Here is a 23,966-nt window from a genome sequence, read left to right as displayed (position 1 = left end):
GGTTCTCGTCTCAACTCTGTTGGTGGCGCTGAAAATCTAAGCAGCAGCCCAGCTTCCTAGTCTGAGTCCATGTGCCGTCATATTTTCATTGTAAACCCATTTTGTCTTGATAGTGCTGATGAACAGCTGGACACAGAGGGGGTTGAAGGACCTGATGCAGAGGTAGGCTTGTGGGTGAAATGGATCACCTTTCTTTGTCCGCGCTCATACGTAGTCACAAAGGGCTGTATTAAAAGCTAAATAGCAGTGCCGTGGTCTTCAAGATATGACTACTGAAATCAGCATTGCTTTACTGTGTAATGAAATAGAGGTCTGTGCTACAAAATATCTCCTTTAGTAACCCACTGTTCATGCCACATGCGGCTCTTCAGACGTTAATATGCGGCTCCTTGTATAGGCACCGACTCCGGGGCTGGAGCTACAGGCGCCAACTTTCCAGTGTGCCGGGGGGTGCTCACTGCTCAACCCCTGGCTCTGCCACAGGCCCACTCCACGCCTTCGCACCCCCTCCCCTGAGTCTGCCATGCCCTTGCTCCTCCCCCTCCTCCCCCCCCCCGAGCTTCCTGCATGCCACGAAACAGGTGATTGGGAGGTGTTAAGAGGGAGCAGGAGGCACTGATTGGCGGGGCTGCCGGTGGGTGGGAGGAGCTGGGAGCCAGGCGGGGGGAGCTGGTGGGGGGACTGCTGATGTATTACTATGGCTCTTTGGCAATGTACATTGGTAAATTCTGGCTCCTGCTCAGGCTCAGGTTGGCCACCCCTGCTATGAACAGTCAGATTAGCTCATGGTTCCAATCCAGCAAAGCACATGCTTAACTTTAAGCAAGAGAGTAGTCCCATAGACTTCACTGGGACGGCTCCTCTGCTTAAACACATGCCGAAGTGCTTTGCTGGATCGGGAAGTAAAAGTGGATTGCTGTAGGGCTGGGCGAACCAGTTTTGTTACAGGCTTTAATCCAGTGACCATGGTCTTCAATGAGAGCCCTTCAATTGACTTCACTGGGCTTTAGATCTGGCCCAAAATGAGAATCTTGCTTCAAACTCACATGGAACATGGTCTTGAAGTTTTTGAAAATCGTCTTTTCATTTTCATTTGCAGAATTCGGGTCAAATCCCGAGAGGTGCTGAGCACCTACAACTCCCGCAAAAGTCCATGTTTAGTTCCAAATGCTCAGCACCACATGGGCTTGAGCCCTCTAGCTCCAGCCAGAAGTGGGGAGATGCCATGAGAGAGGTGGTTCTTGCAGCCTTCCTAGCTGGACTTTACAGATTTGAGAGGTTAAGATCAGCCTCTCGATTTCTGGGTACTTAGCCAGGTCAAACCCATAAGCTGAACCCTTTGAGGTTCTCCCATCATTAATCAGCTTTGGGGTTTGTCGGCTGGAGGAATACAAATACAGATTGGGCTAAGAGGTCAGTGACTAGCCACCAGGTGGGACTCTAGTGTAACTGTTATTGTCCTCCCCACCCACCCCCCTTTCTGATTTGCAAACAGGTGGAAGAGCAAGAGCCGAATAAATCGGAACCAGAGGACGATGAGGACGAGTTAGACGACTTGCCCAGCAAACGGCCGCACTGGAAAGGGATGATCTCCCGCAAGGCCAGCCAGACCAGCGTCTACTTGCAGGAGTGGGACATTCCCTTTGAACAGATTGAGCTGGGGGAGCTCATTGGCCAAGGGCGATGGGGGAAGGTTTACCGGGGGAAATGGCACGGAGAGGTGGCGATCAGGCTGTTGGAGATCGATGGGAACAATCAGGACCATCTCAAGCTCTTTAAGAAGGAGGTGATGAATTACAGGCAGACCCGACACGAGAACGTGGTGCTCTTCATGGGGGCGTGCATGCACCCCCCTCATTTAGCCATTATTACCAGGTGAGGACATAGAATTTCACTGCTATGATTTTCATAGGGCTCTTATTGTGGATCAGAAAGCAGATGTAATGGGTAAGGCTCTGGGTTGGGAGCAATGGAGACCAATATCACCTCTCCACAGACAGGTAAAGCAAGAGCAGTAGTAGCATATGGTTCCAGCACCCTGCCTTGGCAAAGTGACTCCTCCATGCTTGGGAAGGACTAGGGGTTGTCCAACCTTGAAGCCTAGTCACTCTTTGACGTCTCCGCTGGCTGAAAGGTGTAGAGTGCAAAGTACTATTTAAAGCAGGTCAGGCTACCACAGTCTGGCCTTTTGCGTTTGGAAAAGAAGTGTGTAATTTAATATTTTCTCCCATCCAGGGAGCACATTCTTGAAAACGGAGAAATGTTCTAAGAGTCAGTACATGGACCTGATCTGTTTACAAAATGCTGTCTCATGAGCTGTCCTTTTCGTTCTGCTTCTAACCAAATGTAGGGAAGACTTCGCAAAGCAGGAAACAGAAAAAGAAGTTACCTTTCTCTTCCTTCCATGGTTTTTAGCAATTTGTGTACAGTACATGCTTAGTTTAGGCCTGGTTTTCATTTACACTGCTCCAGAAGTTGCAAAGAGGCCCAAAAGTGAGTGTAAATGCCCACTTCAAGGCACTGCCAAAGTAGTGTAAAGGGGCCTATTGTAAATGGGGATCAGGCCCATTTATATTTTCTAGACACTGTCTTTTGTTATAAAACCCTGCCATCAACATCATATGAAACTGACAGATCGAGAACTTTCAAGTCTAGATGTATTTTTTTCCCCATGGGAAGGACGGGTAAATGTTTAGGAACTTGCATTTTTCACCACATTGTCTCCTCTTTCTCTCCCCCCCCTTCCCCATTCTCCTCCCCTCTTTTTGTAGCTTTTGCAAAGGAAGGACGCTTCACTCATTTGTAAGGGATCCCAAGGTATCTTTGGATATTAACAAAACCAGGCAGATAGCTCAAGAAATCCTTAAGGTAAGAGAGAGAACAGTAGGCGAATGGAAGAGGTGGTTGGTTGCAGAATAAAAACTTTCTGGTGGCTTTTGAGCTGGGCAACATATTTGCAGTGACATTCCAAATCCTATGGAAGGCAGGAAGTCAAAACCCTGGATCAGGTTTGTCCAGAACTTCGCTGATGCCTGCAAACCATTCGAGTAAAGCTTGTAGCTGATTGCTCTGTCTTAAGCCTTGTCTACATTTAGGGTCTGCTTTGATTTCAGCCACCAGTGTAACTTCATCAGTGCAAGCTGCTATTTGACTGATGGGGGCAGATACTCCGCTAGTGTAAATGGTCACAGCTCCATTGAAGCTCATTGCCATCAATGAAGCTATGTCAATTTACGCCAAACGAGGATCTGCCCCATGGGGCTTATCCCTCTTTTGAAATCAGGGCAAGTAGCACCAGTGCAAATTGCAGCCAGTAGCACCTTACCCTGACTCCACTACATGCTCGCAGAAGGCAGCTACACCAGTGGGTGTCTGAGGCGAATCGCCAGCGTGGATGAAGTCTATGATAAGAATTCTGCTATAGTAAGAGGAAGAAACACTCTTTGAATGTCCAGGCACTGCCTCATTAGTCATGCAAGAGACACCACCATGATGCTAATGTATAAGAAATGATCGTACCCGTGGATAACCCTGCTCTGGTATTACTTTAAATACAGTGATGTGTTGAAGTTTTTGCTACAGACCTCTCTCTCCTCTACTGTTTGGAATGCAGATCATCAAAGCCAGTGATAGTTTCTTGACTTATCTGGGCTTTTCCATGCTGCCGAAAGCTGGGCTAATCTCACTTCCTGCTTCTCATGAGATAATAATTACAAGGCATGCCAAATGCAAGACTCTTTGGCTTTCTCTGTCATATAATCTGTTCCTTGGGGCTGCTTGAGTTTACGGTCTGCTTTCCTCCAAATGCAGATTCACAATAATGACTTTCCTCTTGGGCAGAAGATTCTTCCAGTTGACCAGGAAACTCCCAGAGTTGATGGATTTTGTGAGGGGTTTTTATAGGACAATGCATGGGGCTGTAACTCAGGCAGCCTGCTTTCTATTCCTGACTCTGCCCCCAGGTTGCCGTGTGACCTTGGGCAAGTTACTCATTAACTTCCTTGACTTGGCTCTGATGAAAGCTTTTGAAATGCAGCCAAATGTGCTGTACTGCAGGGGTGGCTGGCTCAGCTTTCTATAATTCTGATCCGTGGGCTGGGGGATAAACTTGGGGCTATATACTCGCTTCCCTCAATCCACATTGGATCTCCTGCTGATTTCAATGGGAGGCTGGCACAAAGATCATGGCTTAGTATATAAGCACCTAAGCTCTTGTTAAATAATAATGAGATTGACTGTCCCATTCAGTATCACTCAATGGGGAAAATGTGCTCAGCTTTGACTGCTATTTCTGCCCTCTTCTTTTGCTTTCTTCCCCATCCTACTTTACGTTTCTCTCCCCCTTCTCTGCCTGCACCTCTCCTCCTTTCTCTCTTCTGCATCTTCTAGCCCAAGTCTCTCTCTCTTCCCTTCCCTTCCCTTCCCTTCCCTTCCCTTCCCTTCCCCCCCCGGGCTTCACTCCACCTGCTTTCCCATCCCATCTGCTAAAATGGTCAGCAGCAAGAGGGTTCATATTGACATGTAAAGTGTCTGTTGTAAGGTTTAGGTCTCAACACCCCAGTGGCCTGGGAGTTCACACCTCTCAGAGCAGTTGTTTCCGGCAGTCTGTCTGCGGTCTCGGGGCCTTGTCTACACTCGATTTGATTTTGAACTCTCCCACCCTTGCACTTAACTTCTGCAGAGTCTGCATGGCGGGCCATATAGGGTGCGTGCAGGCAGCAGGTGGCAGCGATCCTCCGAGCCTGGGTCTACAGACTTGGGTTCACGAGGCTGATGCTACTACACTGAAACTAGCGGTGTACACAGCGCTTTTTACCTTGCGGCCCGGGCTGGAGCTCACGGTCTGAAGTCTAGCGTCTTCACAGCTATTTTTAGTTCCGTAGCGCAAGCCCACATCTGTCAACCCAGGCTCAGAGGCTCACTGCATAGACGTACCCAGTGATGCATCAAGTGGACTGGGGCTGCAGGCTGGGCATTTGACGCTCCTCCTGTTCTGCTGCTGCTGAAGCCCAAGAGGAAAGTACTGTTCTGTTTCCTAATGTGCTAGGTATGCTTGCTTTGTCACTGCTAGTGTCGGCCTGAGCTTGGGGAGGCAGCTCGCTGGCAGCCGATTGCTGACAGAAGCTGGATAACGAATGCACATAGGCAGATGCTTTTTCCACAGCACGCGGCAGGCAGTGCTACATTGTGGGCTTAGAGGCTGCATAGCTGGAGAGGGAAGTTTCAGTCTCTGTGCTGTAGCAACCCAGCAATATGTTACGACAGGAGCTCTGGTCCATGGGCAGGAACGTGGATTGGTATTAGGTACTCAAAATAAATGATGAGGCTGCAGGTACTAGAAATCTACTCCCTTCCCATCCCTGTCCCTCCTCTTCCCCCACTAACCTGCTGATCTGCATCCTTTCCCCCTCCCCCTGTAGGGTACCGAGATTGTCAAAGCAGAGAACCGGAAGCCCCAACAGGGCTGTGTTGGGAAGGGGAAGGGGGTCTGGGAGCTGGGGAGTGCATTAGCCTGAGACTCAGAAGACAGGTTCAATTCCCTGCTCTCCCGCAGACTTCCTGTAAGTCACCCAGGCTCCCTAAGCCTCCCATCTGGAAACTGGCAAAAATAGATCACGGGGTGGAGGGAGGATAAATCTGTTAAAAGAATGTCGCACACAACCAGGTCCTATGGAAATGGGGGCTGTGTAAGGTAGGGTTACAGCCAAGTGTATCAATCTTTTCCAGGGCATGGGGTATCTTCATGCAAAGGGGATTGTGCATAAAGATTTGAAGTCCAAGAATGTTTTCTATGACAATGGCAAAGTGGTGATCACAGACTTTGGACTATTTGGAATTTCGGGTGTGGTTCAGGAGGGAAGGTAAGTTAACCCTTAACGTCTCTAGTCCATTTCTGAAACAAGAAATAGTGACCAAGTAGACAAGGGGCCGGATTCTGATCTCCATTACACTGCTGTAAATCAGGAGAAATGATATAGACACCTAACTTTAGACACCCAGGTTTGAAAAGTGGTGTGTGTATGTATGTGTCTAACTGTCTGTCCTGCTAAGGCACTCTGGCAGAATAAAGGGGTCTTAAAGCAGGAGGAAATTGGTCCCCGCACAGACATCCTTCCAGCATCGTTTAGTGCTGACATAATGGCTCGGTACCAACTGTGCCCCTAGCCCTCCGTGTTAGAGGCAAAAGGGTGTGTGTGTTGTCAGAATTCATTACACTACAGCCCTCCTCTGCTTCCCAGGGTCTATGGGGGACCATGGGAATTAGTATAAGATAGAGCAGCCTCCAGGTTGCTCTAAATTACATCAGGGGCTGCGCAGACCCCTGCACAGCCTCAGAACATAGGGAGCAAGTGCCGGAATGGAGCCACTGAGAATTAGGCCCAGTATATTTATATGGTAAAAAAATAAAACGTAGAGAAGAAATGTACAGAGTAAAAGACTTTCCATCAAGGGTTCCTGCAGCTAGCTCTGTGCTGTGCTCAAGGGCATGTAAAAGGGGTTAGCTAATCTCACTTCCTCCTTGAACTCAGGCGTGAAAATGAACTGAAACTGCCCCATGACTGGCTGTGCTATCTGGCCCCTGAAATTGTTCGTGAGATGTCTCCTGGGAAAGACGAAGACAAGCTGCCCTTCTCCAAGGCTGCAGACGTCTATGCTTTCGGGTAAGCATGTGAATCCTTGGTAGAGTGTAGGGATGCATGAACCCGCTAAATGATGGCCTGATCCAAAGCAAAGGGAAAGAACCACATTCATTGGAATGGGCTTTAGATCCGGCCTCAAGCACAGAGACCTGAATAATGGTGGGGTTTTCTTCTGTGCTGTTCAAGCCCTTGCTGCAAAAGATGTAAGCCAGCAGACTTTTTATCCGAGAGGAAGAATTGCCTTGTGGTTAAGGCACAGGACGGGGAGGCAGGAGTTACGTGTTTTATTCCTCTATGATATTGGTCATATCCCATAACTGATCAGTGCCCGAGTGTCCCCATCTGTAAAACAGGGATGTCGGTACTCGGTCTTCCTCACAGGGATGTTGTGAGGCTTAATTTATTTACTGGTGTTTCAGGACGGTTTGGTATGAGCTCCAAGCAAGAGAATGGCCTTTCAAGAGCCAGCCAGCTGAAGCCCTCATCTGGCAGATCGGAAGCGGAGAAGGAGTGAAGCATGTCCTTGCTACAGTTAGTGTAGGGAAAGAAGTCAGCGTAAGTTGAAATCCTTTAAGAGCCAATGATCAGAGCTTCTGTAACAGGTCTGGAGAGGAGGGGGGAGCTTAAAGGTATATGTACTTGAAGCATCAATCAAAATTATGAAGGAAAAGGAAAAAACACACCCTAAAAATCAATAGTACCTTACCAGCTATTTTGCCCCAATTCAGATACGTACACACTTAGGTACCACGTGGCATTCTGGCCCAGTCATGGACCAGAGCTTCACTGCGCTAGGTGCTGTACAAACACAGAACAAAAAAAAAGGTGCCTGCCTCAAAGAGCTTTACAAACTAGCTGCCGTTCTCATGGTGAAAGGCGTTCCCTTGCCCCAAACGCTGAACAGAGAAGGAACTGGGTGCTTAGCTCATTGGGTGAAATCCTGGCCTCCGTAAAGTCAATGGCAAAACTCCCTTTTATTTTGTTGGGGTCAGGATTCCCATTTTCTGTAGATTTATACGCCCAGAATTATCCCCAGACTGTTCCACTTGGAGGAGATAGTGTCAGATAGCACAGCTTTTGTATCTGCTTACATTTACCTCTCACAGTAAGAGCCGTGGATTTCCCCCTGCAGCCTGGAACCTCTGTGGTTTGCTACCGAGGAGAGAGGTGGCTGCATGGGTGTCGGGCTCCGCACATGCTGGATCAGAATCCTGTGCCAGCTCCTCCTAGGACAGTGCCGTTGGGATTTCCCGAGGAGCCAGGGGAGAAGGGACAGCACAGTCACTGGGCTGGGATTTCTTTGGTCCTGTGGCTGCAGCCCTTGTTCAAGTCCAGGGGCTGGAGCTCTTTTTGTGGAGAACCTGCAGGGTTGCTCTGTACGCTGCCCACAAGCTGGAGTAGGCCTCCATGTAGTTTCTCACACACCAATCATTTGTTCAGGGACTGGACACGTGTGTATTGGGGAGGTGGGTGGATGAATTTCACTCGTCTTGTAGAAATCCACAAGCTCTGTATAGTTTAGGCTGTTGGCAGGATTGTTTGAAGCATGTCCCCTTGTCCTGAATAACTGATGTGGAATAAAGAGCAAAGTCAAGATTTTTCAAGTGACTGGTGGCTTTGGGCACTCAACTTGAGAGACTCCAATTTTCAGAAGCAGCTGAGCACCTGCTGTCTGAAAATCAGGCCCCTTCAAAGTGTCACAAAAGTTGGGTGCCCAAAAACAGAAGCACCCAGAATCCCTAGTCATTTGGCCCCTGTCACTGGCCTCGTGAACGAAACAGGATGATAATGACCCCCTCCCCTCCCAAAATGTCCTCCTCAGGAAATCCTCTCAGCATGTTGGTCTTTAGACCTCAGCGAGAGACCCAGCTTTACTCTCCTCGTGGATATGCTTGAAAAACTGCCCAAACTGAACAGACGGCTGTCGCATCCTGGACACTTCTGGAAATCTGCAGAGTGAGTATCTCCTGCCCACTTCCATGGGAGTGGGGTTGGACCTATAGAATGTACTGTTTTTTTTTCTCTCTTCTGTATAATGCTGTAATAACTGGGTTATATTTATTTGATATTCACTAACTTAAAGAACACTTAACCCCTTCCCCAGCATAAAATGATTCATTCCATTTTTTAAAATGTTTTATTGATTTCCCCCCCCCAATCCCCCCCCCGAAAATGCAGACTCAGACATTATTCCTACTTTAAAAGGAAGAGTAAATCCATTGTCAGTTATTCACCCTTGGTTTTAAATCCGCTTCTGAGGCAGAAAGTCCATCGGGGTTGGTGGAAAGTGGCAGAAACAACCATGTAATGCTTGTGGGAGGGGCCATCTTGGCCTCAAAATTGGGTGGTAGTGGCTGGAAAGGGCGCGTGGCAAAGGGATGTGCTGGAATATATTCTGAGGATTGACCTATGGGATTATAGCTGTAACCTAAATGGTGATACAGTCATGAGTCTCTGAAGTAAATGATAGGGATAAACCAAAATCTGATGTGAAATTCACCTTAGTGTGGAAGAATAGGATAAAGCCCCTTGTACCACAGGGCCCGAGCATTTTAACCTCAGTCTCATGAATAGCCACTAACTCAGGGGGACGTAGCTTCTGATTCGGCGTGCATTGAAACCAATGGGAGTTCTTCTTCCCTTGACTTCAGTGGGAGCAGAACTGAGTCAACACTGTAGCCAGTGGGCCTGATTTCATCTCATACCAGTTGAATGTCAGTGTAACTCCATCAGCATTCGTTACGTGCTTACATGACTAATGCGAGGAAGGGCTACTCAAAAGAATAAGGATTTGCAGAATTGGGCCTTTACGCCCCGATTCAAGAAAGTATCCTGATCTCAGGAAAGCGCTTTATTTCCATTGAAGTCAGTGGGACTTAGGGACATGCTTAAAATTACGCACATGCTTGTATGCTTTCCAGAACCAGTTCCCCAAAGCGGGGTTTATGTGAGGTCCTGAGGCCCAGTGTACTGGGGAGAATTCCATTCTTAGGGAATATTTTGCTCATTGCTATATTTTCATGAACAGAACTTCTAATATTTATTTTTCTCTCTCCTTTTTTTCCAATGGTTTGATCATCTTCTTTCCCATCTCTTAACCTTTCGTGATCCTCCTGCGGTATCTTGCCATAACGCCTCAAATGCTTCACCTATTTCTGTATTGCAATTACCACTGCATTTCCTGATTTCTACTCTTTGAACACTTCACCAATTTCCCTGTGCAAAATCTTCCTGACACGGAATTCTGAATACTTTGAATTCATTCTGAAATGTGACTTTCCTCCAAGACCCTGGCATCATTACTATACAAAAGGACACGACTCTCAGCAAAGAATGAACATTTACTGTCCAGTCATTGAGAAATAGAGCTTTCTGATATTTTTCCTCTCTGCATCAATCTCTACTTTAAGCATAAAGCACCGGGAATCCTTTATACTTGTCCCATTATAGTAATTTTTCTAAAGCTATAACACAAATGTTCTTAAAAAGAACATGTCAAATATATCACCAGTTATACAGATACTGCACCATGGCCTTCTGCTGGGAAAGCCAAGTGTCGTCTTTGCACCCTGAATGCTGCTACAGCAGCGACAATGGGGCAATTTAACCTGAGTCCTTGCTACTGTTGATTGAGCTCTGACCTTTAAGAAATGTGATCATAGACTCTTCGGGATTAATTATAAAATCCATAGACAATTTCAAGGGTTGGGTTTTGTTTTTACACATATTTGAAAATGATGTTGAAACTTAAGCTAAAATATGTAAGCACATGTATTGCATATAATTACGCTGTTTCCCTACCTATGCTTCTGTTATAAGAGAAATAGCCCGTTCTTTTTTCTCCCCTCTGGTCTAATAAGATTTGACCTTAGAAATCCCTCTTTGATTGAGTTAGCAGCGTTAGATAGTAAAAGGTGGGCCAGATCCTGTTTTGTGCATAAAACTCTCAGTGAATTCAGTGGCAGTTCCACCCCCGGAGCAGTTACAGGATGAGGTCAGTAGCTGATGGAGTTACAGTGGAGATGAATCCTATCCCTTTGTGTCTCATCTCCTGAGATATAATTAACCGTAACATAGAATGTGATCTGTACACTGTCTGAAAATCCCCACTTACCTTATAAAGCATATCTTAATATGGATGGTTCTATTTCATAGCTGAAAGATGCTAAGATCATCAATAGCTTTTTTGCATGTAGAGATTTGGGGTCAGATTTTTAAAGGTGTTTAGGTGCATAAAGATGTGGATACTTAATGGGGCTTTCAAAAGCACGCACATGTCTGCTCCCATCAGACCCTTTATCTGAATAGCTTTCCTCTGCACACTGAGGTATTTTTAAAATCCTTTTGAAAGGTGCTGGACTGACAGCCCTGGAGAGGGAAGCCCTCTGTTTAGCCCCAGCCTACCAGCAACATGAGTGTTCCTCAACGTGCCTCCGCCCTGTTTGATAGGGTGGCTGGATCTCCAACCCCATTTTGATTGGCCAGGAAGGACCTCACTGAATTCCAAATGTCACTGGGCACTTGCCACTAGGGATGGGATTGGGATCACCCATTAAGTCCAAGTGCAGCCACAACCAGCCTTGGCTCACTTCTAACCTGCTATGTAGAGGTGAAGGGCTCCCTAACCCATTGCCAAGTCCCTGCTGAGCCGTCCAGTTTCCATTGTGACGTTTCCCCTCCCTTCGTATTCACTTACACTGATCCTTCTTTCTGTGACTCTAAATCGTTTACCCATTTGGGTGACGTGACGGCTCATTGGCTATGAGGTTTGTCTAGCAAATCTGACGCAGCGGCGTGTCCAAAAGGAGTCTGCTTTCCTTGCTGTAGATAACTACAGTACAGAAGAGCACAGTATTGTACGGAACGTGCAGTGTATCTTAAAATGTCCAATGATTCGGTTCAGTGACTTTGTCGTGTTTCTCTGCGCAATAAAGGACACTTCTGCTAGATAAGTGGCCACTCTGAATTTTTATGAATGGTCTGGCACCTTTTCGCTAACTTAGCATTTCCCAAAACTTTGGAAGGTCAATTTATGAATCCAATAGTGACCCCTGTAGGCCCCATCCCATGTGTTCTCAAAGGCATCCCCAAAAGAAGCTGTCACTGAGGGCTTGTCTATATGGGGAGATGGACTGGAACAACTATGCGGCGCAAGCTATTCTGCAGTGGCTATTTTGGAATAGGTCCCCGTGTGGGCACACTTCTGGAATAAAATCACTTTTATTCTGGAATAGTGTGTGGAATAGCGTATTCTGCAATAGCTAGTATGGCCAATTTCCCTGTGTAGACAAGCTCTCAGAGTAGTTTGTGTAGATCTTCATAAATTGATACTTCCTCTCCTTTTATGCATGCTTTTAATGGTGAAATATTGTAAGTGTCAACAGTGCTAATTATCATTGGCATTTGAGTTGGTGCCTGCTGAATGAATGGGGCAGTTCACAACTCAAAGCTATTGTTTCAGGCTCAGTCTGTTTCAGGCAGACATTACTGGATTGGTTACATTCAGGTCATGTTTTTGAAGGTTTTCTTCATAACCATAACCGCTAGAGACTGACTTCTCATTTTTAAATGCAAGCTGTGTGATTTCTGAGCCACAATAGAGAAACCGAGGTTCACACCCTCTCTGGCAAATCGTTTGGGTTCACCATGCACTTCGAGAATCACTACACTAACCCCTTGATTTATTTTAGGATAAGCCTCACAATGTATAATTCTCTAAAGCTTGCTTCTAGTGACTGCAAACTAACTCTTATTGGTTTTTTTTTCTTCCTATCTTTTATAGGTTGTAGCTACTGGTGCAATAACTGGGTCTGCCTTGCATGCTTCCATGTGTTGTATCCTAATCGACAACTTGGACAATCATCTCTCACTTAAAAATAAAACTACCAAATTTTTTAACCTTTGGACGTAACCAACACTTTACGAATTCCTCTCTCCTGTCTTTTCTCTTGGTGTGGGCTGTTAGCTTGAATAACAACGCTTGTCTTCAAGAAAAATTGCTGTCAACTAACAACATGGCCATTTGTGTTCACTTCTAAATCATTTCAACAGGGCAGACTGTAACTTCTTCCTTGAAATGGTCTTGTGATTACTGTCTAACGCCTACTACTAGCAAGGCATAAGCAACAGAAATGGCACTCTGTGCTTGGATTCTGTAGTTGTGGGTTGTTTTGTAGTTGCTAAATGTTGTTTTCGGTTGTGTGCATTCTGCAAGTCTCATCCAACAAAGAGTGGCACGGGACTCAAGCAGCTGTGAGCCCTTAGGTTACACCTCAAATCGTTATTGCTGTGCTGTGTAGCTCCTGAATGTTTTGTTTTCACAGGCACAAATTATTAGGAACTAACGCTGAATGGGGTGGCAAGTTTGTATCATTTTTGGTGGTGCCCAGAACGGGTCCAAGTCTCCCCCACCCCACCCCCATGCCTGCCATACAATAACGTAAAAATGGACTGGAAACATTTAAGTTTCCCTATATTGCACAATGTGGGGGTGGGGGGGATGAGGGCTCTGGCTGGGGGTGAGGGGTCTAGGGTGTGGCCAGAGATGAAGGGGTCACGGTGCAGGAGGGGGCTTGGGGCTAGGGCAGGGGGGGTGAGGGCTCTGGGGTGGGGCAGGGCTGGGGATGAGGAGTTTGGGGTGCAGGCAGGCTGCCCCAGGGCTGGGGCCGGAGAGGAGGACTCCAGTCTCCCCTCTCCCTCCCGGCAACACACTCACCCGGCACTGTCACTGCACGTGCTCCTGGGGCCGGGCCCCTCTCAGGTCCAGGAAGCCCCCTCGCCTAATGGTGATGGGTGCCAGGGGAGGTGGGGGGAGAGGGGCAAGGTGCCATCACGTGTGCGCTGCCTCCCTCCACAATTTTTTGTCATTGACTTGAATGGGAACTGGTTGAGGAGTTTAGTGACTGTGACTTAGGTCCTGAAAGGGTATTTGGGCTCCTCACTTCCATTGAAATCCGTCAGTGAACGCCTCGCTTTCCAGGGGAGAGAACTGGCAGGAGGTAGGTTTCCTTGCTCAAGGTGTGTCTATGCTAGAAACACTTCTGCAGTACAGCTGCAGCTTTGACGCTGTAGTGTAGACAGTACTAGGGTGATGGAAGAACCCCTTCCATCTGAGAGGCAGTATCTAGGTCGATGGAAGAATTTCTTCTGTTGTTTCACAGCCCTGAGCGATGTAGTGAAGCCAACCTAACTTTGTAGTGTAGAGCAGCCCTCCGTTTGGGACCAATTGTAACTTTTAAATAACTTGTGGCTTCGCCTTCTCCTTTACACACCCACACAGGCCCAGGAACAATCCAGCCATTTAAATGTAATCAGTCATTTTATTAGCTTTGCTGATTAGGGCCCCTATTCAGCAAAGGGCTTTGCTTTAAGTTCCACTACTTCAATTTAAGCATGTGTTTGAGCTTTGAATCAAGCTCGAGCACAGCAATTTTTTTTTTTTTTTAATTTTTAAATCTTAGGGCTTTTTCTACATGGGGACACAGGATAAATTAATCAGGGTTAACTTTTCCATTGGAAAGCGAAGAGTTCAGTGACTGATTTCAATGAAAATGATTAAAGTGCATTAAACTCCTGTGTGGACACTCTCATTCAGGGTTAAACTAAACTAAATTAAAGCTACTTTAATTTTGAATGAGTGTCCACACAGGGATTAACAAATCCACTTTAAATTCACACCTCTAGTTAATTTGGATTAACTTGCCTGAGAGGCCACATGTAGACAAGCCGTTATAGATCGTGAGTTCTAACAAACATTTTAGTTTGGCAGGTTATGAAGCAAGAGCCACTATCACTTTGCACTAATTTTCAGTGAAGCCAAATGATCTCCAGTGAGTGTTTTCTGGAGATGAATGTCTCTTTACATACATGATATTACATTTCCAGACAGCCAGATGTTTGTGTACAATATTGTACAGTAAAAGAAAGTACTCTTCAATACTTAACTCATTTGTGGCACCTGCCTTTAAGTCCTCTAAGGAGGAGAGTTTTTTTTTTTTATATTGAATCTTTCAAGATAGTGCTAACAGACCTTTAGTAAATGTAGGAAGGTCTCTTTCCACTGACCCTTATTAGAGTCTGGAGAGAGAAAAAGGGATGGGTTTTCAAAAGATTATTTAATTGACCTTGTCAGACTGATCCTTTTCCTTGATAAAAATTTGACCTTTCAATAGTCATTTTCCTTCTCCCATTTTAACAATGGTTTCCCAGACTTTTTTATTCCTTTTCTCTCTACCCCAGTTAAGAATCAATCTAGTTTCTTACCTTTGATCAATCTGGGCAGGGGAGAGATCCATTTTGGGAGAGGGAGATTTTCAAAAGCACAAAGGACAGCTGGGGTTCCAGCACCCATTTAAAGTCAGTGGGTGTCAGGCATCCAGCACATATTTTGGGCCTTTGAAAATTCCCCACTTTTTTTTTTTCTTCTTCCTTCTGGAATTTATTTCTCTTTGAGGTAGAAAAGATTTGCACTGGGGGCAACCTCTCCTGAAAAACATTGGGAGTAAGGACTTCAGTATCAAGCCCTGTTATCAAAGTTCATTTTATTTGCTGATCACTTTACTTAAACTTCTTTGTTGGACGACCTTGCATTGTGCTGTACTGCAGAGCCTAACTCATTTTATTTCCTTTATAGGACTCTGTATAAGGGCTGTTAATAGGGCTCTTTGTACAACAAATAAAAAAAAAAAGAAAATGCATAACTTTTTTTCCCCTCCCTTCCCCACTCTTTTCAGCATTAACAGTAGCAAAGTTGTCCTCCGTTTTGAAAGATTTGGCTTGGGAATCCTGGAATCAAGTAATCAAAAGATATAGCATGGTGTGTAATTATCTTGTTGATATTGTTGTCTACCTGCTTACACAAAACATCAGAAACCTTCACGGCATCTTCCGAACTCTGAAACTGGTGCAGCCCTACCTGAAAGCCACACGACCCCTCCGTTCAAACTGGCGTATGTTGTTTCTGAAGTCTGAGTTCTGCCTAAGCACCAGCAATTATTTAAAAAATGTTTACATCATATGTTTCTCTGTGAACTATATTTTTTTAACATGATGATGATAATAATAAAGGTGATTTAAGATTTTTCTTTAAGTGCAAGCATTCAAATGGCACTGAAAAGAACTGCTCCCCCAGTTCTTTGTTGCATCTGTGGAGTAACTAAGGGCTAATTTCTGCACTGCAAATCATGCACACAGTTTCCACTGAAGCTAATCGAGGTTGCACGTGTCAGAGAATGGCTAGCTTTAAATCACTAATGCAGCCAATTCAAGTGAGAAGGAATGGAGTTATGGCCCCATTGTGTCTCCATAAGGAAACTTCTAAAAGAACTTTATATTGAAAGGAAATGCATGTATTGTGTTTATGGTTTGGGCAAACTTAATAAGCTCTTGATTACTGATCTTCTCTGGAAACTTTGTCTAAGCTTGGGCTGGTTCTGATCTCGGTTACACTGCTGCAAATCTGGAATACCTCCACAGTGGTGTTAACTCAGAGTCCAGATTTACACTGAGATCAGAATCCTGGCCTTCTGCCTTGAACTATGCTAGAAAAGGATTCCACTCTAATCAATAGTCATTTATTCATCGAATAGTAGAGGGTGGGATTTAAAAAAAAAAAAAAAAACCATGAGGGGAGTGGGAGCATCATAATCTCACTGGCTTTCAGTGAAAACTGGGCACCTTAATCCTTGAAGGGTGTTTTTTAATCTCAGCTGTAACTTTGACAGATTCACAGTAATCAGAGTTGCCATCTGCATATTGCAGCACTGTACTTATTTGGGACTTAAATTCTTCTCCATTGCAAATGGAGTTTCACTGTAAGCAGGTTCCGCAGTAATTGAATAATGGGCACTAGGATCCTGTCCATGCCAGCTGCATTCGAGACCATGTAATCCACATGCAGGACCTGCTTCTGCTCTCACTTACAATGGTGTCCGTGGAGTTACGTAGCTGTAAAATGAGAGTACGACTCCAGCTCTCGTTTCCTTTTCAATTTACTAAAACTGCGCTGGTGGTGGTAATACACATGGCTGTATATATCACTTCGGAGTGGATTCAGTTAAAAAACAATTACCTACTGAGACCCCAGAAAGAGCAAATAATAATTCCCCCTTCCCTCCCCCCCCCCAGTCTTCAGTGTTTGTACAGTACAGAAATTGAGCTACGGTTTTAATTGGCTTTGGCTCTTTATTGGAACTACTAACATTTTAACAATGCAAAACAACATGGCTTTTAGTGGAAAAGAGAAATTGCCTTCAAATGACCCTACTAGACTAGGGAGGCACTGGTAAATAAGCGGTAACCGTAGATGGCCTGACTTTCAAAGTTGCTAAGCCCGTGCAGAGCCTGTTGACTTCACTGGGAGCTACCTCTGGAAATCAGGCCCAGGATGTCTCATACCTCAGGGTGAACAGAATGCTTCGTTTCCTGGTGTGCTCTTCCTGCAGAGTTCAGTTATGCTGCTTTGCCCTAGACTGACAATTCAGGTTAGGTTTCCGAACAGCCTGCTTAGTTCATTCTCATTATTAAGTCCTCTGAATATGAATGAAAGAGAGTGACATGATCACAAACAGGAGAGATGATTTTAGATGTTTCCTTATACTAATCTCTAGATCAAACCAGTACTTGAGTTCCCCCTTCCCCCCATACAGAAGGCAGGTATATATATTACAGCACATGAAGAGTTGCCTTACCAAGTGGGAGGGGGGGTGTCAGTGCTAACGAGGCCAATTCAATCAAGGTGGAAGTGGCCTATTCCCAACAGTTGACAAGAAGGGGTGAATATACATACCTGCCTACTGTATTTTTCACTCCATGCATCTGATGAAGTGGGTTTTAGCCCACGAAAGCTTATGCCCAAACAAATTTGTTAGTTTCTAAGGTGCTACAAGGACTCCTTCTTGTTTTTGCTGATACAGACTTACACAGCTACCCCTCTGAAACCTGTCCCCAAATTAGAATGATTTCTGCTGACACAGCATGGAGTTCCTGGAAAAGCCTCCCCTGCATCGCTCCTTCCACCCGCTAATGGCATGGTATCACTTTTAGCACGAAAGATCTTTCCAGTGGCGGTGGCAAAAAGTAACCACTCTTTAAAAGCTTCATTTCACTTTTGAAACTGAAAGCTTGATGTGCAAAAGTTGCAGGGAGATTTTTAGCTGCCTTTTCTTATTTGTCACTAGTGACAGTGCTGGGTGCAGGACTTGATTCTCATGCTTTTATTCTGAAAAGAAATCAGGCTTGAAGCATTTGTGTTTTGTGTAAAAAAAACTAAGACTGACAGATCTTACAATGAGGAAGAAAGTCCCGTCTTGAGCCATCTGACCTGAGCCATGTCTCATGTTTTTGTCTTGTGTTTTAAAGGTTGGAATTTTTTGAGGCTAAAACCACAAACTCAGCACTTTTTGAATAGAAACAAAGGAGCCATGTTCTGATTCGTGAAAGTGACTAGTGGAATCATCCACCCAAATGGAGGTGCATATGAGCTACAAAGGCCGTGTTAATGTGCAGCTGTAGGCTGGCTTTAGGCAGCCCTGCATGTACAATACCCTGGGCTGCCCCCACATGCAAGGGGTGTGCGCAGGTGCCACTGCCAAATTGCGGGTCACATGCATAGAACCATGTAAGCCACGCCCCCTGGAATGCCTCTCCATGCCTCCTAATAAGACTTTGTGTTTTTATATGGTGCAGGTCTCAAAGCACAAAGATGGGTAAGATCTGTTCTCATTTTATAGGTGGGGAAACAGAGGGCTTGTGGAGCAGCCGCTCTGGGGCTGTATCCTCACTAGGAGAAAAGATCAGAACACACCCTGAGTTAACTAACTACAGGTAAAATCCCAGTGAATACCAGGCAGTTTGTTGTTTTCCCCCCACAAGCTATCAGGTCAAGTTACAGACTGTGTTTAACTCCACCCGCTAACTTGTATGAAAACTGCAAATTGTGTTGTCTTCTCTAGGATTTTCTCTCTAGATAAGAATGCACATCTACCACATTTGTGAAGACCAGGCCCATGCATCTTCCAGCCTCTCAGAATGGGAACTATGGCCCAGATCCTCCCAGGTATTTAGGTGCCTAATTCCCGTGGGCTTCTATGGGTGATAAGTGCTGAAATACCTGGCATAATCTGGGCCTATGATCCCATTTCTGGCCACAGGTTTTCTGGGAGGCTTCTCTGTGCTGTCTCTGCCAGAATTCAATATTCAGGCCAGATGTCAGTCTGGACCCTTCAGGTTGTGGGGAGCCCCCCCTGAAGCCATGAGTGGAGTGCAAGGGTCCGCAAACAGCACATTGGTTTGAAGGCTCTGAACCTTAATTTTTAATATCGGGAATTCCCTTTTCTATTGTCCTCTGACCTAAAATCTCTGTCTAGCGTTACTACTGCAGACCGCTTTTCTGAGTTAATGTGGTAAGAGGCTTCATCATTTGCCTTGGGCATCAGATACCGTGTTAGGTTTAAATATTTTGTTGCTAAAAATGATGAGAGGGTGCCCCAGCCTTTCAGAAAGGGGCAGTGGAAGCAGAGGAACTCTAGGAGGTAGAGATGCACCAGTTGAAAGAATGGCAAGTGTAGGAAAAGAGACTGGCACTGTGCATTATAGGTGTATAAATAAAAGACCTGTGCTCCCAGGTAACACTAAGCAAGTGGACAAATGCTTTAGCTAAAATAAAGGTCTTGTTTTGCTGGATGGTGTAGCAGATCTATGCAGATACACTGGTTTTGTCCCATCAGGCGCTCCATCTCGTTACATGTATAGCAGGTGTGATATTACGTGCACATTCCAGCAGCAGCAAGCTTGGAAACTGGTACATGACTTCTGCTATAAAACTGCCTGGGGTGTTGGCACTTAAGGGAAATACAATCCCTTGGGGAAAGCAACAGAGGGTCCTGTGGCACCTTTAAGACTAACAGACGTATTGGAGCATAAGCTTTCGTGGGTGAATGCCCACTTCATGAATCCCTTGGGGAAAAATCCTCGTCCCATTGAAGCACTGGGGGTTTGCTAGTGATTTCAGGGGCTTAGACACTTAAATTAAAAACTTGTGGCAGTTCCCTTTTCGACATTCCCCCCCCCCCCCCCACGCACGTTACAGCATGTAGACAAAATGGGGCCGTGGATGTGCTTTGAAATGTTAGCGTTCATGTCTCAAATTGGGGGTGGGGGTCGCAGCCAGTTTCTTTCTCTAGGACATGCAAAATGACAGTCATGCTTCTAGAGGCCACATATGAAAATCTGGCCCCCAATTTTTTCACAGAGCGACCAAGATGGCATAAAGGATTCCTAACTTACTTGTTCCACACAATGTAATAGCAAGTAGATGCTAAGTCAACACCTGCTCAGTCTCTTACAAATATTGTGTTCAAATGTTTATAATGTGTGTGTCGAATGTAAAACGGGGTTGTGTGGTAGTTACTGATCCCACCATAGCTTTATTTAATTAAATGAATAAAACCCCTTGAGTGTAACTGTATTTGTAGCAAGCTATTTACACCATATGGTTTTGCGAATGAAAAAATACTAATATTTGCTTTTATCTCCAAAGCTGAAGACTGAATTGTGCCATCAGTAATGAGCAGAATTCAGTTTCATTAGAAGATTTTGCTTAAATATTGATGGCACAATATGTGCCTAAATGAAGGGGGAAATTTTCAGTGTCTCTCTAAATTACATGAAATAAAAACAGATGTTAAGACTTATTAGACAAAACCTCCATTAGCTTCAGAAAGTGTGTTTGGCTAAGTAAAGATCTTGTGATTCAAAGTTGTTCCATTATATACTTTTAGTCCTCGAGTTCTGAATTATTAGTCCTTCATGTAACTGAAGAACATAACTCTCGTTTGAATATGTGGCACTGGCAACAGCCTTGATGTCCTCATAGCAATTAGTTTCTGCAAGTTGTGTGGGTAAAACGGGACCCTACAGCAGGGGGTCCCAAACCTTTGAGGCACATCTTGGTAAGGTGATGGTCTTCAATGCTCATCCCCCTCCTATTCCCCACAGCACAGACCACTGACTTCTCACAATTGTGTTAACCATTCTCCCTCCCGTTCATTAGCAGCTAGCCTTCCTGTGGCAACATGCAAAAGTAATGGGAAAGTGATGCATTCTTAACTGTACTTTAATAAAATTATCAGCTGGAACTGTCTAGCACAGTTTGAGATCCACTACCCAGTTATCTGCACATTTTAGAAACCTTAATCACAGAAACACAGGGCTATGTTGCCCATCCCCTTTTAAGTAGAACTCCCAGACACATTTCAATGGGAATGGCACAATAGTCCCAATATAGGGCTCTATATCCCGACAGATTCTGATACCCTTACCCACATCGAGTAGCACTTTACTGTGAATATACTATGTTGAGAACTGCTCGATGATCCAGATCTTCAGCAGGCGTGTGGTGAGATCAATGGAGCAACACTGATTTACGCTAGCGGAAGAACTGGCCTGGTGTGAGTTAAGGTATTAGAATCCTGCAGTTATTTTAACTAATACCTTGGATCTAAAATTGTTTTCTTGTTTTAAAGAAGAGATTATGAAAGCCTGGGCTGTGAATGGTGTCTTTGGGTCTGATTGCTGGTGAAAATGGGAAGTAACTCAATTGATGTCAGTGGTGTGAAAAGAATCAGGCCCATTTATTCCTTAACACGTGTTGCTAACTGAACTGGGTCTTTATGTTGCATTGTTTTAGGATCGTTTGTACTATTTCTTCTTGTGGTGATGTTACGTAAGGGAGTGACTAGCACTGTAAGCCTGTGTCGTTTTTAGCCTTGTAAATGTGAAGCTTGCTGTACAGTACTGCTACAATAGCCACGACTTCTGTAGTGTATGTAAATGGAGTCTAATATGGTGAAAATTGACATATTTTCTTTTCAAATGTGATGTAAACTTTGTACAGTAAATTTTTTTTATATTTTCTATCAACTGAGTTTGTCTTCCAGAATTGCTATTAATTTAATTAAAATTGTTAGTATTAACAAAGGGTTCTGTATTAGTTTATGCAACTGGCAAAAAAAAAATTGCACTCTATGCTAATGAAATTCTGGATATTTAGGATTCTTTTCTGTGAATAAATCTCTGCTCTGGATAAAACAAAAGTCATGGAATTGTGTGGGGGTTTTTTGTTAGACTTATGGTTGATTAAGATATAATTCATAGATTCTAGGACTGGAAGGGACCTCGAGAGGTCATAGAGTCCAGTCCCCTGCCCTCATGGCAGGACCAAATACTGTCTAGACCATCCCTGATAGACATTTATCTAACCTACTCTTAAATATCTCCAGAGATGGAGATTCCACAACCTCCCTAGGCAATTTTATTCCAGTGTTTAACCACCCTGACAGGAACTTTTTCCTAATGTCCAACCTAAACCTCCCTTGCTGCAGTTTAAGCCCATTGCTTCTTGTTCTATCCTTAGAGGCTAAGGTGAACAAGTTTTCTCCCTCCTCCTTATGACCCCCTTTCAGATACCTGAAAACTGCTATCACGTCCCCTCTCAGTCTTCTCTTTTCCAAACTAAACAAACCCAATTCTTTCAGCCTTCCTTCATAGGTCATGTTCTCAAGACCTTTAATCATTCTTGTTGCTCTTCTCTGGACCCTTTCCAATTTCTCCATCTTCTTTGAAATGCGGTGCCCAGAACTGGACACAATACTCCAGTGGAGGCCTAACCAGCGCAGAGTAGACGGAAGAATGACTTTTCGTGTCTTGCTCACAACACACCTGTTAATGCGTCTGTAGAAGGGTTTAGTTGGGGTCGCCCCTCTCTGGGGCGGCTGGGAGCCAGGCCACCTCACTACTGAGGTCTGCTAAGTCTGGGAATTAGCTCGGTGAGGCAGGAAATAGTCAAGGGCTCAGGCTCTCCGGCAGGGCTGAGCAAAAATAGTTCAGTATCAGGCCCAGGCCCTGGGTCAGGGCGTCTGGGGCGAGGGGGAGACTGCCACCGGTGAGTGGGGTGGCAGGGGGGACGCAGGCCCGCTCACTCCACTGCGTCCCAGCCCGGGCCCCTAACAGCGGCAGGCAGTCTGCTGCTGTGTCAGTGGGGATCCTGGCCGCAACACACTGACATCGGGTCTGGGTGTGCCGCAGCCAGACTAGGGTCGGCTGCCCCCGGGCTACTTCCTACCTCCCCCTCTAGCAGTACCTGCGTCTGGTCAGTGTTCTCCAGGGAGTCAAGGACCATGGGCTCCTCAGGGTACTCGGTGAGCGGTAGGCTTGGCAGCTCCTCTGGGTCGCTTCTCTCCGGTAGGATTGACAGCTTCTCCGGGGTCTGGTCGTCATCAGTCCTTGACTGGTATGGCCAGTCCTTGGGTCGGTCACAGGCTGCAGGAGTCTCCTCAGCGGGAGCTAGGCCCCCAGCGTATGGCTTCTCCGGCGGCCAGGCAGCTTCTGAGCCCTGGGATGCGGCTTTTATACTTCCGGTCCTGCGCTTTGACCTTTGGGGGGCGGGCGCAGGCTCCAGTGGCTCCGCCCACTTTGGCATCCAGAGGGACTCGCCCCTCTCTGGGGCGGCTGGGAGCCAGGCCGCCTCACTACAGCATCCCAGAATCATGTTTGCTTTTTTTGCAACAGCATCACACTGTTGACTCATATTTAGCTTGTGGTCCACTATAACCCCTAGATCCCTTTCTGCCGTACTCCTTCCTAGACAGTCTCTTCCCATTCTGTATGTGTGAAACTGATTTTTCCTTCTTAAGTGGAGCACTTTGCATTTGTCTTTGTTAAACTTCATCCTGTTTACCTCAGACCATTTCTCCAATTTGTCCCGATCATTTTGAATTATGACCCCGTCCTCCAAAGCAGTTGCAATCCCTCCCAGTTTGGTATCAGTTGCAAACTTAATAAGCATACTTTCTATGCCAATATCTAAGTCGTTGATGAAGATATTGAACAGAGCCGGTCCCAAAACAGACCCTTGTGGAACCCCACTTGTTATACCTTTCCAGCAGGATTGGGAACCATTAATAACTACTCTCTGAGTACGGTTATCCAGCCAGTTATGCACCCACCTTATAGTAGCCCCATCTAAATTGAATTTGCCTAGTTTATCGATACGAATATCATGTGAGACCGTATCAAATGCCTTACTAAAGTCTAGGTATACCACATCCACTGCTTCTCCCTTATCCACAAGACTTGTTATCCTATCAAAGAAAGCTATCCGATTGGTTTGACACAATTTGTTCTTTACAAACACATGCTGGCTATTCCCTTTCACCTTACCACCTTCCAAGTGTTTGCAGATGATTTCCTTAATTACTTGCTCCATTATCTTCCCTGGCACAGAAGTTAAACTAACTGGTCTGTCGTTTCCTGGGTTGTTTTTATTAT

General features: G+C 45.4%; 1 protein-coding gene across 5 annotated transcripts in view; it reads left to right on the top strand.

Moving 5' to 3' along the window:
• Positions 1-17,339, top strand: part of KSR1 (kinase suppressor of ras 1) — a 113,706-nt gene extending 96,367 nt beyond the window's left edge. For 3 of the 5 annotated variants that reach the window (XM_024195435.3, XM_024195433.2, XM_024195431.2), the window contains 8 exons: positions 114-162; positions 1,496-1,875; positions 2,772-2,868; positions 5,728-5,861; positions 6,531-6,662; positions 7,061-7,196; positions 8,464-8,597; positions 15,374-17,339. In XM_024195435.3, coding sequence (XP_024051203.1) covers positions 114-162; positions 1,496-1,875; positions 2,772-2,868; positions 5,728-5,861; positions 6,531-6,662; positions 7,061-7,196; positions 8,464-8,597; positions 15,374-15,452 — 1,141 coding nt within the window. In that variant the 3' untranslated portion in view covers positions 15,453-17,339. Of the gene's footprint in view, positions 1-113; positions 163-1,495; positions 1,876-2,771; positions 2,869-5,727; positions 5,862-6,530; positions 6,663-7,060; positions 7,197-8,463; positions 8,602-9,928; positions 13,042-15,373 lie in introns of those variants that run through there. The other 2 variants (XM_024195432.2, XM_024195434.2) reach the window with 2 other exon arrangements.
• The last annotated feature ends 6,627 nt before the right edge of the window (positions 17,340-23,966 follow it).

Source organism: Terrapene carolina, unplaced genomic scaffold, assembly GCF_002925995.2.
Source record: "Terrapene carolina triunguis isolate 2854851 unplaced genomic scaffold, T_m_triunguis-2.0 Scaffold231, whole genome shotgun sequence".
In the NCBI taxonomy this organism is placed as follows: domain Eukaryota; kingdom Metazoa; phylum Chordata; order Testudines; family Emydidae; genus Terrapene; species Terrapene triunguis.
This window is presented reverse-complemented; position numbering and strand designations above follow the sequence as displayed.